This window comes from Pocillopora verrucosa, chromosome 7, assembly GCF_036669915.1.
Source record: "Pocillopora verrucosa isolate sample1 chromosome 7, ASM3666991v2, whole genome shotgun sequence".
In the NCBI taxonomy this organism is placed as follows: Eukaryota; Metazoa; Cnidaria; class Anthozoa; order Scleractinia; family Pocilloporidae; genus Pocillopora; species Pocillopora verrucosa.
This window is the reverse complement of record NC_089318.1, coordinates 12,723,133-12,737,691: the sequence shown is the minus strand read 5'-3', so window position 1 is coordinate 12,737,691 and position 14,559 is coordinate 12,723,133. Positions and strand designations below refer to the sequence as shown.

Below are 14,559 nucleotides of genomic sequence, written 5' to 3'. Positions count from 1 at the left end.
AAAGGTTAAGAGGTACCGTGCTCTCTCAAGAGCTAAAGACCATGGTACCTCTTTTTCATTTGTTGAAAAACAACAACGTGTTTTAAGAATGCACGCGCTTATTTGCTTATTTATTGGTTTATGTGAGGTTTATGCGCAGTACAGTACAGGCATGAAGAATTTGTTTACCGATCAAGAGTTTCTTTAGTCGGTGATCATTTCCTTTGTTCTCGTGACTTAAATGTGTGATTCAGGGGTAATAATTGTGATGAGAAATTAGATGCTTATGCATGTTTTCGCCGGTTAACGAAGCCAGACAGTTGCACTAGTCGGTGAAAGTATTGACGTATGAATTGGTGACATCTTGGAATGGCTATAATCAGCATGGTTAGATTTTCTGAGAAGCACTTTGACTCTTTCCTAAGAGTGACTTGTATCTAATTTGCCCTTACTAACAGTAAAACTGCTGAATCATTCATTAACCCTTTAACTCCCACGAGTGACCAAGACCGAATTTCTCCAAGCAATATCAATACAATATCAATCAGACAGGTGATGAAAATGTATAAAAGTGTGAGTTTGACTTATTTCATTCGAATTCCTGGGTGGGTAGTGTCCCTGTAGATCAGTGAAGACGTCGTTGTTCAGCGGCGAGTGACGTAGTTGTTCATCACTTGCCGGCCGGGTGGTCCAATGTTTACATAGGTGTGTTTGCATATTCTGCTTCCATTTCGTGTTCATTACGCCGGTAGTTAGTTAAGCCGGTTATCTCACTGGTCATGCGCAGTTTCCAAGAGATTGAACTTGGGTTAACTGACAAGGATGGCTTTAGTAAGCGTCCAAATCGTCCTCGGCCATTCAAAGCTAACTTGCTAGGAGGGGATTATATTTTTTAAAGAAAGGTCTTCTTTATGAATTTTGTCTTATTTGGTATTTTTCGTTTTTCCTTTACGATTCTTTTAATCATTTAGCTGTCGGATTGTGACCCAAAAAGTAGAGAGAGGTGCTTGTTTTTCTCAGACAAACGCTTCTCTTTGCAATAAAATCAGGAGCGGAAGTCAGTGGCGAAGGTGTACTCAAAAAAATTGATAAAATTCAACACAAGTTATAAGCTTAAGGTCATGATAGTTAGGATGGAGCTACACAGGGAATCATTGTCAATGTTCAAGGTTGGAGGAAAGAAAGTTCACGAACAACACGACAACCCAAGTAGTCTTTCTGGGAACACAAATAACTTGTTCTCTTCTGGCATTAAGAATATTCTCATGAACGCTGGATTACCAAGAGATACATGTGATGAATTGTTTTCTTTTCATCATGGCTCGGCTCAACTAGTTACTCATTTGGCTTTGCTGTTTTCTTTTTCCCTTTTCTCAGTATTACTATGAATGCGCGTTGACTTAATGATGTGGAGAAATAAATTAAAACATGCAGTGGCAAATGGCTCGAGACATCACACGACTGTCAGTTTTAGACGTTATAAGTCAGCAATCTAAAAAAAAAGTGTTATCGAAACTTGATATGGAATTAGTCTTGTTTTAGAGTCTGATACTAAATCAAACACGGAAAACAAATTCATTTTCAGAATTTTTCAGTTTCGGCACATATTGTCAAACTAAGCTTTACTTGATGTTCCACACAAATAGAGAAATTTCTCTCATTATCAGATCAGTTTGTGCACGTGTAAACATTTTCACCCGGTATGCAAGTAAGTAACTGTAAGTAAGACGGGTTTTCGAGCTTGTCCTCTCAGTGCTTGGCTACGTTGAAGTTTGAATCGGGAATCACGCGTCGAAACAAAAACTTTCTGAATAGCGTAATGATTTTTACAAAGCAACTAGACAAAAATAATGACATTCAGTTCTCACAGCTACATCAGCTCTGGCAGCTATATAAAATTTTCTAGTTTTGATTGTAGCAGATTCATTCCGGCCCTGGACTGATAGTGCCAATTACCATGACCACCAATCGAACTGAGGTATTTTGGTCCTCTCCAGATGTATTAATAGAGAAACAAAGCTATACTCAGCTTCGAAAATGAAGGTAAAATATATTGCTTTTGATTGGTTGCAAGCAACGTGATTAAACCGAAAAATCAGGATTTCCCTTGGTATAAAAATCGTCTACATGGCCACTGCCAAGAGATTGTAAACTTCTTCTTTTGTCAGCTCTCTTTCGACGAATATTAATCTGGAAATTTTAACGCAAAAGATTACAGCCATGGTTCCAAACTGCTGAAGGGACTTTTGATCATGTATTCCACCTGAGTGTGACATCTGGTAACTAGTCACCCCGACTTCCGCTGTCAACTAAAATCTAAAGACTTTGCAGACCACGTTAGCGAAACCGAACATTTAAACTTTTCTCTTCTCGGAAAATCTTCAAAATGGCCGCAATGAAAAGAGGTTTACCTTCTCTGGAAAGGTATTTTTCGACGGAGTTGGAAACCTTACATGCAAACGATCCAAGCCACGGCTGTAGTCTGCTGAAGGGGCTTTTGACCATGTACAAAGATGGCAGATATTCCGATGTCACTTTAAAGATTAGTGAAGACCGACGGCTTTCAGTTCATCGTGTTGTTCTGGCCTCTTTTAGTCCTTATTTTGAAGCCTTGTTCGGGAAAAACTGGGACGATGGAGAGAAAAAAGAGGTAGAAGTTCTTGGCTTTGACGAGAATGCTATCAGCGATTTGATCGAATTCGCATATTCGGGAAAAATTGACATCAGCAAAGACAATGTGCAAACTTTGCTCGAGGTATCCAATTATTTGCAAGTGGAGTTTGTCAAGGAATCGTGCGGAGATTTTCTGAAAGGTGCAATTAATGATAAAACTTGTCCTAGCATCTGGCAACTTGCTGATTTGTTTGCGCTGGAACAGCTAATGAAGGAGGCTAAAAAGCACTTTTTGCTGCATTTTACCAAAGTCACTCGGATGGAAGAGTTTTTGTCGCTTCCAATTGGTTTCCTGAAAGAGATTCTTGCTGATGAAGGTATTTGCGTGGTTATCGAGAGCCTGATTCCGTCCAAAGAGGAAAGGGAAAAGGTCGTGTTGGAAGCTGTTTTCAAGTATGTTGAGCATGATATCGACAACCGAAAAAGACATTTTCCAGAATTGTTATCCTTGGTACGACTCCCAACTTTATCAGAGTCTTATCTGGAAGAAATCTCAGAACATAAACTTATTGCAGACTCCAGCAGAGGAAGCATTTCAAAGGCTCGGAAGCTAAAAACTGATTCCCCCGAGAAAGATTCAGCCGATGAAATATGGGCGACCACTCGGGCGTTTGCCAAACCTACCGTCAGTTGGGGGTGTTCCTTTGCCACTGGTGGCTACGTACATCCTGAAACATCACATCACAACAACAAAGAGGCTGCTGAAGATCTTGGCAGTGACGTCTTCATAAAGGGAATGAAACTTTGGATTCGACGCTGGTATGGGACGCCTGTCCTGGGAGGGCTGAAGATTTTTTTTAATCATGATGGTGACCGAGAGATTATGATGGGAAGTGACTCTGATCTGTCCGAACACCATGAATTTCACTTGGAAAAAAATGAAAGGATCGTCAAAGTTGATGTTAATTCTGGATGGATGATTGACCGCCTCTCCTTTTACACTAACAAGAAAGATGAAAATGGTGATCCTAAATGTTATGGTCCTTATGGAGGGGATGGTGGAGGATTCTACACTGAGACTCCACCAGGGTCGTATGGTTTCCTGGCCGGAATTAGTGCTGCTGTTGTTTACTCACAGGGTGAAGAAGGTATCACCAGACTTCAGTTTGCATGGAGGGCATTTTGATGACAATATATCATTTAAGTAGCCTCGTGATTTTTACTGTGATTCTAAAAATGGACGAATTAATTTAGAATATATACCATAATTTTTTCTGTTGTTACCTGACTGAATACAAAATGAATTTATTTTCCATTTTTCATTGTAATAACTTATCTGCCCACCAAATTAAGCACTGATTCGAGAGAAGAGATTCAATATCAATTTGTGTACTTTATATGTGATTGGTTACATGATACAAAGTGTGGCCATTAAAGGGTAACTGACGAACTGATGGCTAAAAGGTCACTTTTTCGGAATACCGTCAAAATGCCTCAGGTAACACGTAGAAACAGATACAAGAAGCTTCTTTGAGTTTTTTTTCCCGCCGGGAAAACTGTCCTAAATGCAGGTAATTTAGTGTTAACAACTGAGTTGAAAACGTAAATTAGCCACTGTAAAGGGTAAAAAAGCTGACGTTTCGAGCGTTAGCCCTTCGTCAATCGCAATGAAAAATACTTTGTGAATGTTGAGAACCGACATTTTGTGATAGAAATCTTGTGTATTCAGGACCTTAAAAGTCAAATTCTGTTTGTTTGTGTTCTATCAAATTATGATTATCACAGTGATTTTTCAAATAATTTTCTATTGATGATAGGTTCAGAGCTTAAGTCAAAAGCTAGCCCCTTGACAACGTTTGGGTTGTTTTCCTGGTGGAAGCAAACATTCATTTGGGCTTTGCAATACAGGCCTTGGTATAAGTTCATAAGTCAAATTCAGCCTTTGTGTGATGGACTTTGCGCTAGGGGTAGTAAGTCAGAGTTTTTCTTCTGTTTATCTGTTCAGTAATAGATCACAGATGGTGTTAAAATGTGTCAAGGACAAAAGAAGGTGGCACATGAGGTGCATAAAAATCGTTTGATAAAATCTATTATTAAAAAAATTACACTGACCAGCGAGACAAATTTTCCCGGGATGGTACTGTGGGTGTTTTCATGCAATTATCAGAATACATAGCTACTTTAGAAGTCTTTGACAGGGAACTTAAGCTTTCTTGGAAAGTGTGAAAGCTGTATTTATAGTTGAAAGAACTCAAGACCTGTAATTAAAATAGATGGGACTGTTAAAAATGTGCTTGAATCGATTATTTACCTCTTTGAGGAAGTCTTACTTAGATTGGATAAGCAGCCTTTGTATGATGGAACTTTAGCTAGGGGTAGCAACAGCTCTTTACTGTAGCAGAATTCTTTTAACATGGACATACTCTGTGTGTGCTAAGGGGAGGTGTAGTTGTAAGGGTTATGCTGAAGAACTTTTTATTGCACAATGTCTACACCAGGTCTCTGATTCCATGTATCCAGCATGGTACTATAATAATGATGATGATAATAATAACAATAATAATAACAATAATAATAACAATAATAATAATAATAATAATAATAATAATAATAATATTTAACAAGGGAGCCCAACTCACCACAGCAGTTTTAAGTGGGGCCCTCATTAACTAATTAATTCAATTAATTACCCTAATTGATAAAATAATAATGATAATAATAATGATAATAATAATAAATAAATAAAATAAAATGAAATGTTTATAAATAAATTTAAAGAGTCAAAATCTTATAATTGATAACTAATTAAAATATCAAAGTTTAAAATTAATCAAAATCTTTTAAAAAAGTTTTCAGCTTGGATTTAAAAATAGATAAGAGATGTGTTTCTTTCAGATCAGTTGGAAGACTGTTCCAGTCGTTCGCAGCTTGATCGGTAAATGTTTGTTTACCCCAGTTAGTTCGAGGAAGGGGTAAACAAAGATCATTGGAACGTCTTGTGCTATATGAATGTACAGCTTGTTTTTGATAAAATTAAAGTTAAAATCAGTTTCCCTAATCGACACTTGCGGATTGCAATGTAGCAATGAAAAAACCTTCTGATTATGTTCCGAACAACTTAGTTCAAAAAATTTTGTGTCCAGCTTACGTACCACAGCTTTTTGTTTGTTCAGATGCAATGCCAGCAGGGAGGACAAACTCTCCAGTCACCATTGATAGTAACTAGTTTAGAAAAAAAAGATAATGTTAACACAAGACTTTGTCTTAAAGTGATTCCTCAGAAAAAAAAAGTTATCCAACGATTTTTTTAAACTTTCCTTAAATGTTCTCTCGCATTGTCTTTTTTGAAAAATACAATTAAAAAGATAGTTCAGTGTGCTTGTTTAATTAACTCTTTAACTCCTAAGAGTGACTAGCATCTAATTTCTCTTTACAATATCACCCCTGAATCATGCAATATCATCATCATCATTATCATCATATTTTTATTTGCCTTATTTACATAATACAAAAAAAAAATTTATTTACAGCGGTTATAGCTAGAAGGCGAGGAGACCCAGGAAGCCACCGGGCTTATGGGAGAGCCACCTCACTTACATTAATAAATAAAGTAAAGAAAAAGTGCTGCGAATGTGCGGCTAGGCCAACTCAAGGATTATTTAAGTAAAAACTCTTGCATTTTCGTCTTAAAACTAAGAAGGTTTGACGAACGAGTGACTGAAACAGGAAGAGAGTTCCAAATTTTAGGACCTTGGTAAAGAATTGTAAATTGCTTGAGATTTGTACGGCACAAATGCGTTCGATAATTACTGGCTGTTCTGGTACCATAGTTGTGAATTTGGCTATTCGTTACAAAAAGATTGAGAAGCAATGGAGGCAATAAGTTATTTCTATAATAAAACATGAATTTGGCGATTTCAAACGTATTGACTTGGAAAATATCTAAAATTCCTAGTTTGGAGAATAAAGGAGCGGAATGGGCTCGATAGTCTGAGTTGGTGATAGCCCGCACAGCTCGCTTTTGCAAGTCGTAAATTCTATTTAAGTTAGATACGTATGTGGACGACCAGGCACAGTTACAATAGACGATATAAGGATAAATTAAGGTGTAGTACAAAGTGAGCTTGGTTGTAGAGGATAAGAAAAAGCGAGACATGCATTGGGATACCTATTGATTTAGCGATGTGTTTACATACATAGCTGATATGGTGTTTCCAAGTGAGATGATCATCAATATAGACCCCAAGGAATTTAGTTACGTTAGATTGTTGTAGGGGTTTACCTCCAAAGGAGAGAGAAATGCTGGAGTTAAATTTCTTCTGTCTGGGTTTAAAAATTACGTAGTTAGTTTTCCTTATATTAACTGAGAGCTTATTGCATTTTAGTCAGACATCAATATTTTGGAGTTCATCATTAAGTACGGATTCTAAGCAATTTGGGTTTGAGTGAGAATAAAAGATGCTGGTGTCATCAGCGAAAAGCAGAGGGTCTGTTAATTCAGAGGCATTAGGGAGGTCATTTATGTATAGAATGAACATTAGAGGGCCTAAAATCGAACCTTGAGGGACACCACACTTGATGGTTTGCATAGGAGAGCAAGCTTGATTGAATTGGGCGAATTGCTGGCGGCAAGAAAAGTAGCTTTTGAACCACTGCAGAGCCACGTCACGGATACCATATAGTGCTCCAATTTCGCAAACAAGATATGATGGTCGAGAGTGTCAAATGCTTTGGAAAGATCTAGGAAAACACCCACCGTTGTTTCGTGTTGGTCGATTGCAGAAGCTATTTTATTTACCAAATGAATTAGTGCGTGCGATGTCGAGTGATTTTTCCGAAATCCAAACTGACAGCGGTAAAGTATATCGTGTTTTTCGGCAAATTCTACCAAGCGATTGTACATGACTTTTTCAAAAAATTTGGAAAAATTAGACAACAAAGAAATAGGTCTCTGCTTTGAAGATGGGAATAATTTTAGCGATTTTAAGTTTGTCCGGGAAAATGCCTTTTAGCAGAGATAGATTGATAATATCTGCCAATGGAGCAGAAATAAGGTGAAATCAATATTTAATGACATGCATTGGGATACTGTCATAGCCATGAGCCTTCTTTGAAGCGAACATGTCACAAATGCTTTCCAGTTCACTTGTTGTGGTGGGCTTTAAGTTTATGGAGGAACGGATATTATCACCAAGATAAGAACGAAAAGGATTCACCTTGGGTATAGATTTAGCTAGGTTGGGACCAATGTTTGTAAAGTATTTACAGAATCTGTCAGCGATCTCTATTGGATCCGTTTATGTTCTGCCTTCAGATTTGAATGATATGGGAAGAGATGACTTACTTTTACGCTTGTTGATAACTTCATTTAACAATTTCCAAGTTGTTTTGAGGTCATTTCTGGCATTCTCAAATTTGGAGTCGTAGTATTTACGTTTGGTAATGCGAATAAGATGGGTGAGTTTGTTTTTGTAGGCTTTATACTTCATCGCAGAAGATGTGGAAGATGATTTCAGAAGTCCACGGCTAAGCCATGGAGAAAAGAACTTGTTTACCTGCTTACCTTTGAGAACCTTTAAAGGGAAACAGGTGTTATAGATTCTGGAGTATCCTTCAATAAAATCATTATAGGCTTCATTGGGATCTTCCATGTGACGAAATAAGGATCATTTTGCGTTTGAAAGGTTCTCGTTGAATTTATGCAAATTATCGTCATTGAATGTGCGCATCATGGTAAGGCCATGAGAGTAAGGAAAAGTTATCAGCATCAAAAGAAGCTGTTGATTGTTACACAAATTCTTCTTGTCAGTACCTTACGGAATGTATGGGGAACAGTATGGAGAATACCTTTACTGATATTAAGGTGTAGAAGGTTAAGAGGTATGATGGACACTAATCATGTGCATTATTTCATCAGTTCACGGTACATTTTACGGTAGCTGGAGGCAAGGGTTTTTAAAGTATGAAATGATATGAAACAATTTGATATATAATTTGTGGAAAAATCGCACAATTATGAACAACATTGACTCTAAAAGTTCCTCAAATCGTCGCTGTCAAAGTCATAATTTGCATCAAGTAACATGCTTCGTGCACGCTTTTAGCTATATCTCTTTTTCACAGCATTATTCATGGTTGCTGCAAGTTTAAGGAAAACTCAGGGATATAAAAATTTCCTCAAGGTCAGGGAATATAGATCTTTGAAAGAATTCTGGGAACATTTGAAGTAATTATCTTGCATTTTAATTGGACCCTTCATGATTATGTTACGTTTACAAAAATTGAGAGATAATATATACCCAACTTCTTCTGAAAGTTCTTATCCATAACTCTAGCTGTATGCATGTTTAACAGTCTGCTTTGGTGATAATCACTTCTTTCTATAGAAAGAAGTGATTATCACCAAAGCAGACTGTTAAACATTCAGTTTACAAGAGTGAAAAAAATTAATGCCCAACTTGTTATAATGATTAGCTATATATCATTATAAGAAGTTGGGCATATATTTTTTGCATGATGCACAGTGATTGGTTGCTGTCACATTCTGTACTAAATAAAATGATGAATACTACAGAAAGAGAGACCTGTTGTTAAGCTACTCTTCTTAACAAGATCCTCAAGGGTCTCTGCAAAAAATAAGCATGCAATGTACTTTGCAGCCAGTTTGTGATGAAACCACTAGGAGGCACAATTGATCTTGATCGCAGTTACATTATGCATTCCTCCATGATAAAAAGACTAAAACTTAGTCCTAATTTATTCTCTTGAAGATACTAGTAAATTTGAAAATCCTAATAAAAGCCCCTACAATTTGAAAACCCTAAAAAATCCCCTACAATGTATCCTCAGTGCTTCCTAATGATCACAACAGAGACAAAGCTGGAATAAATTGGGTAAAACTGACATGATCTTGTTACTGTTGGCCAAACAATTTGTCAACTAGAGATTCTTACATCAATCACTGTGTAACAGCTTGACAACTAATCTTCCATGGGCGGCATGCATGAAATGAAAAGATGATAATTATAAGTATAATTCACCAAATTTATCATCTGACTTCTGACTTTGTTGATTTGGTTGCTTATATTTGAAGTTAGTATATGTTTTCATCAGTTTAAACTTCTCTTACCTATTTTTCAATAGTTTACAGAATATTTTCGCCAAATGAATCAACAGAGCTTCGCACCATCATCCTCTCCATGGATAACAACAGTGAATCTGTCAGTGACAAGATTTTTCTAGATGTACTTTTCTATATTTCTGAATTCAGAGATCAAACAAAGATGATTAACCCACATTATAGTTATAGTGATTGAAAATACATGATGTAAAATCTTGGATTGCAGAAAACAAAAAATTTACCTCAATTTCACTGCATTTTGCAAGACAGGGAATAATCAAATGGTATATAACAATCATGCAAGTACCTGCACTGCACTTTCAACTGGATTCCAAATATCTTGAGCAGAGTATGCATCTAATTACCACCTTAAAAAGTTTTCTTTTAGATAATATAGTCATTGACATAGTTTATTAATTAACATAGAATTACAGAAATACTCTCACTTATGAGCAGAGATTCTCAGTAAGTGTCTTTGATTTTGACCTTTGGAACAGTTTTGATACCAAAGGTACCTTCCCAGTGTTCAAAAGGAAAACATCATTACCTGATTCATCCCAGCGATCTGAATAAAGAAATATTTAAAACTCCTTTCAGAAAAGATTATCATACCACAATTGACTTATTTTCTTAAACTATGTGAATTAAAAACTCAAGCCCTTGTGATTTCAATCACTTCCCACTTTTTTTGAAGAAAGAGCTTACATCATATATGAATATGATGTGGGTTCTTTTTTCATAAGATGAGATTATTCAAAAGCAATCTGAAGTACTTGAACCAGTATATCTGCATGGTTTGAAAAATTTTTGTTTAACAGTCAGATTTCCTTTTTACAATTCAACTGTAGTTCATTAATTAGAAGAAATCCTTAAACAAATTATACATTAATTATCTCAACCCAGACAATCACACTACTTTTCATGGACTTTGCAGTTGAAATCTCATGCAATACAAAATGGTTAATATAAAAAAAATCTTTCACCTTTAGGTATTTATTTATCATTCATAGGAAAATACTCATCAGATACAAGAGCTTACTGTCAGAAAAACCCTGATCATACCATTATTGAATTATTTTCTTAAACTACATGCATTAAAAACTCAAGCCCTTGTGATTTCAATCACCATTTTTTGCGAAGGAAGAACTGACCTCATTTTTGTCCAAGGTAAGATGGGATTGTTCAAAAGCAATGCAAGGTACTCCAACCTGTGAGTCTACATGGGTTGAAAAATTTTTGTTTAACAGACAGATTTCCTTTTTAATTCAACTGTAGTTCATTAATTAGAAGAAATCTTTACACTACCTATACATTAATAATCTCAACCCAGACAATCACACAACTTTTCACAGACCTTGCAGTTGAAATCTCATGCAATACAAAATGGTTAATATAAAAAAAAACCTTTTACCTTTAGGTATATTATCTATCGTTCATAGCAAAATACTCATCAGATACAAGAGCTTACTGTCACTAAAAACCCTGAGCATGATAGAATGTTATTGCCTTAAATTTTTCACCACAAAGATTGTTACATTACAATTTACCTTTCTCAGTATCCTCTGTTGTTGGTGTAACTACTGAAGACTTTCATCGCCATTTGAACCAGCAGGATTTCTATTCAAGAATAAAATCATTCCATCATTAATCAATGATCGGCCCAAGTTGATTGAACTTCTTAACCACTGTCTTGATTGCTAAAAAGGTTAACTGTCTACATTATTCATTCTATATTTTACATTTCCCTTCTCATAAGCCTCGGGTGACTGTCGATGCGCCCACTGATAATTTAGGTTATCCTAAGGAAAATCAACAGCCACCACAAGCAGAAGGACACTCTTACATCATCCTTTGGCAAATGAAGGTGAAAATTAAAGCTATGTAATAATTGAGTGAATATATAAACATTAGATGAATCAAAGGTTCTTTTATACCAAATGCAAGTTCCATTGAACTGTCTACTTACGATCTTCTTTCCACTGGGCTCAGGTGATGATGGGAACTGGGGAGGTTGATCAATAGGGGGGTCAGAGCTCTCCTGAACAGGCACTATAAAGAGGTCAAATGGTTGATAATTTGAATGTTTATTTTTATGTTCAGTAGATATAAAAATATTCACAGAAAATTTTTGGATTACTCCCCATGATAGAACATCAACTAATTTTCACTCATGGTGAGGTTTATACTGAGTCTACAGATGCATAATAATAGCAAATTACCCTTTCTTCAGCTTAACCCTATTTAACATGTTACTTCTCCCTGTAATATTCACACATTATCCAGCAGACAGGTAGTGAGAATACTCAAACTTATCTGGTAGAACTTTTTACCTTGATCTAACACCAAATACTCATAACTAATTTATAAGGAAATGAGTAGCAGCTAGTGGGGAGAATTAACATTCAGATATTTAAGTTAAAGGGTTAAAACACTGGCAAATTTTACAAAAGTTAACTATCCTAGATAAGTACAAATTGAGAGAATATTTCAATTGGAATATACAAAAGGCTAACTGCAGCCCTTGGCTGAACTTATTGCAATAGAGCATACTGATTAAACAGCAGTAATTATCTTCTTGACTGGGGGCATCAAGTGCTGGTGATGCCTCATATTTCTGAGCTGGAACTGGAGTTCCTCCTTCAGGCTCAAAGACTGGGAGAATATTCCACCTGGGATACAAAAGGCTAATGGCAGCCCTGGCTGAACTACTTGCAATAGAGCATACTCATTAAACAGCTGCAGTAATTACCTTCTTGACTGAGAGCATCAAGTGCTGGTGATGCCTCATAACTCTGAGCTGGAACTGGAGTTCTTCCTCCAGGCTCAAAGACTGTGGTAAGACAACAAGTTAACTATCCTAAGCATAAGTACAGATTGAGAGAATATTCCACCTGAGATACAAAAGGCTAACAGCAGTCCTTGGCTGAACTACTTGCAATAGAACATACTCATGAAACAGCAGTAATTACCTTCTTGACTGGGGGCATCAAGTGCCTCATATTTCTGAGCTGGATCTGGAGTTCCTCCCTCAGGCTCACAGACTGCAGTAAGACTCTCACTTGGAGTCACTTCATTATAGGATGATGTCAAGATTCCACAGAAATTTAGTGATGATGCACTACTAATACCAAAATCCTTCTCTGACTGTTCAGTGCTGCTTGATACCCTTACAACAATGTCCCGCAAGCTTGATGTGGCTGCTTCTATTATGCTCCCAATGTAACAGTCAACCTGCTGTCCATCAATTTTCATTGACTCCCTAGAACTGGGAGCAGCATTCTGAAAGTAATAAATAATAATAAAGTCACCTAAGAAAAGTAAAGTAGAAACTATTACCCTAGTATTGATTCCTTTAGAGGTTCATGTAGTTCATGTATGGTTACACACTAAATCTTAATTCTTCAGAGTTCTGTTACAATATATAAACTGGCAAACCAAAAGCTGGTAAATCCTCATAGGTTCATGCATAGTAGTAGACTCAAAGAGATTTGATAAGCAGGGTTTCAAACTAAGGAGAATCTAGTGCACTTTAGACAAGGTTAGTTGTATGTATTATTAGTTTGGGTTTTTTTAATTGATTTCAATATATAGCATGGCTTGGGATATTTTAGGTGCCCCTTTATTAGTGGGGAAAGGGGGGGGGTGGTATTCCTCCTCTGCTAGACATCATTTGACATGTGATCCAAGTCATTATCATAATCATCATCATCATTTTTCCTCCACCGCTCTAACATCCAGATTATGTGAACAATTTCGCCCAATTGGGGAATGTTTAAAATATGCTTAAAAGTGCGCCTTTGCAAAATGTAAAATCCAACTGCGCTCTTTCTTAAAAAAAGGTAGGTTACTGCATTTCTATGACAATGAGACCCTCACCGTACAAATTGAGTGTCAAGCAATTCGACAAAGAAACGGCCGCCATAACTAAGTGGACGTATGAAGGAAATGAACATGCAGCTGAAGATTGCTTTCCTCTCTATCGATCACTTAGAGTTCTCCTCCACGTTTTTGGACTGAAATACTCTGTCCAATACTCTCTCACACACTCCTTTTGTAACGTCTACCAGACGATCGATTGTGATTCGTTAGAAAACTTCGCTATGTGTTAACCTTAAAATTTATTCCCTGCCCCTCCCCTGTAAAGACAGTGTTTTGACTCGTAACCAGGGTTCACGCCGTGCCCTGACACTTTCGCAGAGAAGCTTCCTTTCAAGCAAAGGGTGGCGATCGTGACTGGTATATTTATTGATGCAAAGAAAGTGTTCGAAACTGACAGGTGACCCCATTAGTTAGTAGGTTTAGAAGCTGTCGTTTCTCCTGAATCTCACAAAGTGCAGCTGAGAAATTGAAACACGAAAACAAGCAGGCCAAATAAACAGACCGTACGTCTCTGAGTTAAACTCAGTTACCTGAACGCCTTTAATGTAAAAAAGTTCCAGTTGCGTTAAATGTTTCGTCAATGTTGGACAGACTTTGAAATGAGCTACTTTTGGAGGGAACCGTTTTACAATTGAAATTAACCAATTACGACCTATTTTCACAGCTTCTGTATTGAATCAGGTCTAGTTGCGCGTTTGTTATGAAAATGACTTTAGCTTCTTTTTTTCATGCTCTTTCGGATAACAAATTGTAACTTCTAAAACAACTAAACGTACTTCTATTTTACGAAAAAAAGGAGGTGTAATGATAGGAAACGCCCACCTCATTAGCCATGATTCGTGCCCCGTGTGAGGCCTCCAAAGGTTCATGATAATTCTCAGCAGAACGATTTGTGACATTGACTTCTTCATTAAATATTCTTGCAGAACAGGATTTCTTCACAGACTCTTTGTCACCTGACTAATTTT

General features: G+C 36.7%; 2 protein-coding genes across 5 annotated transcripts; one reads left to right on the top strand and one right to left on the bottom strand.

Annotated features, from left to right (window-relative positions):
• Window positions 1-2,224: 2,224 nt before the first annotated feature.
• On the top strand, window positions 2,225-3,826 carry LOC131795942 (kelch repeat and BTB domain-containing protein 8). Its single transcript, XM_066170047.1, has one exon. The coding sequence runs from the start codon at window positions 2,366-2,368 to the stop codon at window positions 3,776-3,778; it is 1,413 nt and encodes a 470-aa protein (XP_066026144.1). The 5' UTR covers window positions 2,225-2,365; the 3' UTR covers window positions 3,779-3,826.
• Window positions 3,827-9,061: 5,235 nt separating this feature from the next.
• LOC131774152 (uncharacterized) lies at window positions 9,062-13,793 on the bottom strand. Of its 4 annotated transcripts, none has more exons than XR_010718175.1 (7): window positions 13,589-13,793; window positions 12,682-12,991; window positions 12,462-12,542; window positions 11,679-11,761; window positions 11,260-11,329; window positions 10,864-10,928; window positions 9,062-10,080 (listed from the first exon to the last, which is right to left on the bottom strand). XR_010718175.1 is itself a non-coding variant. In XM_066169660.1 (6 exons), the coding sequence occupies exons 2-5, from the start codon at window positions 12,962-12,964 to the stop codon at window positions 11,303-11,305; spliced, it is 474 nt and encodes a 157-aa protein (XP_066025757.1). In that variant the 5' UTR covers window positions 12,965-12,991; window positions 13,589-13,793; the 3' UTR covers window positions 10,229-10,928; window positions 11,260-11,302. The 4 variants fall into 4 exon arrangements, 2 of the variants coding, with proteins under 2 accessions (XP_066025757.1, XP_066025758.1); XR_010718174.1 differs by lacking the exon at window positions 9,062-10,080 and adding an exon at window positions 10,229-10,277; XM_066169660.1 differs by lacking the exon at window positions 9,062-10,080 and having other exon boundaries at window positions 10,229-10,928.
• Between the last annotated feature and the right edge of the window lie 766 nt (window positions 13,794-14,559).

Coding starts and splice junctions, on each gene's coding strand:
- LOC131774152 (XM_066169660.1), bottom strand. CDS start 12,964: ATGAAAATTGATGGACAGCAGGTTGACTGTTACATTGGGAGCATAATA. Junction 11,762..12,461: donor TGATGCTCTCAGTCAAGAAG/GTAATTACTGCA, acceptor ACCTCTTTATAG/TGCCTGTTCAGGAGAGCTCT. Junction 11,330..11,678: donor AGCCCAGTGGAAAGAAGATC/GTAAGTAGACAG, acceptor ATTCTTGAATAG/AAATCCTGCTGGTTCAAATG.
- LOC131795942 (XM_066170047.1), top strand. CDS start 2,366: ATGGCCGCAATGAAAAGAGGTTTACCTTCTCTGGAAAGGTATTTTTCG.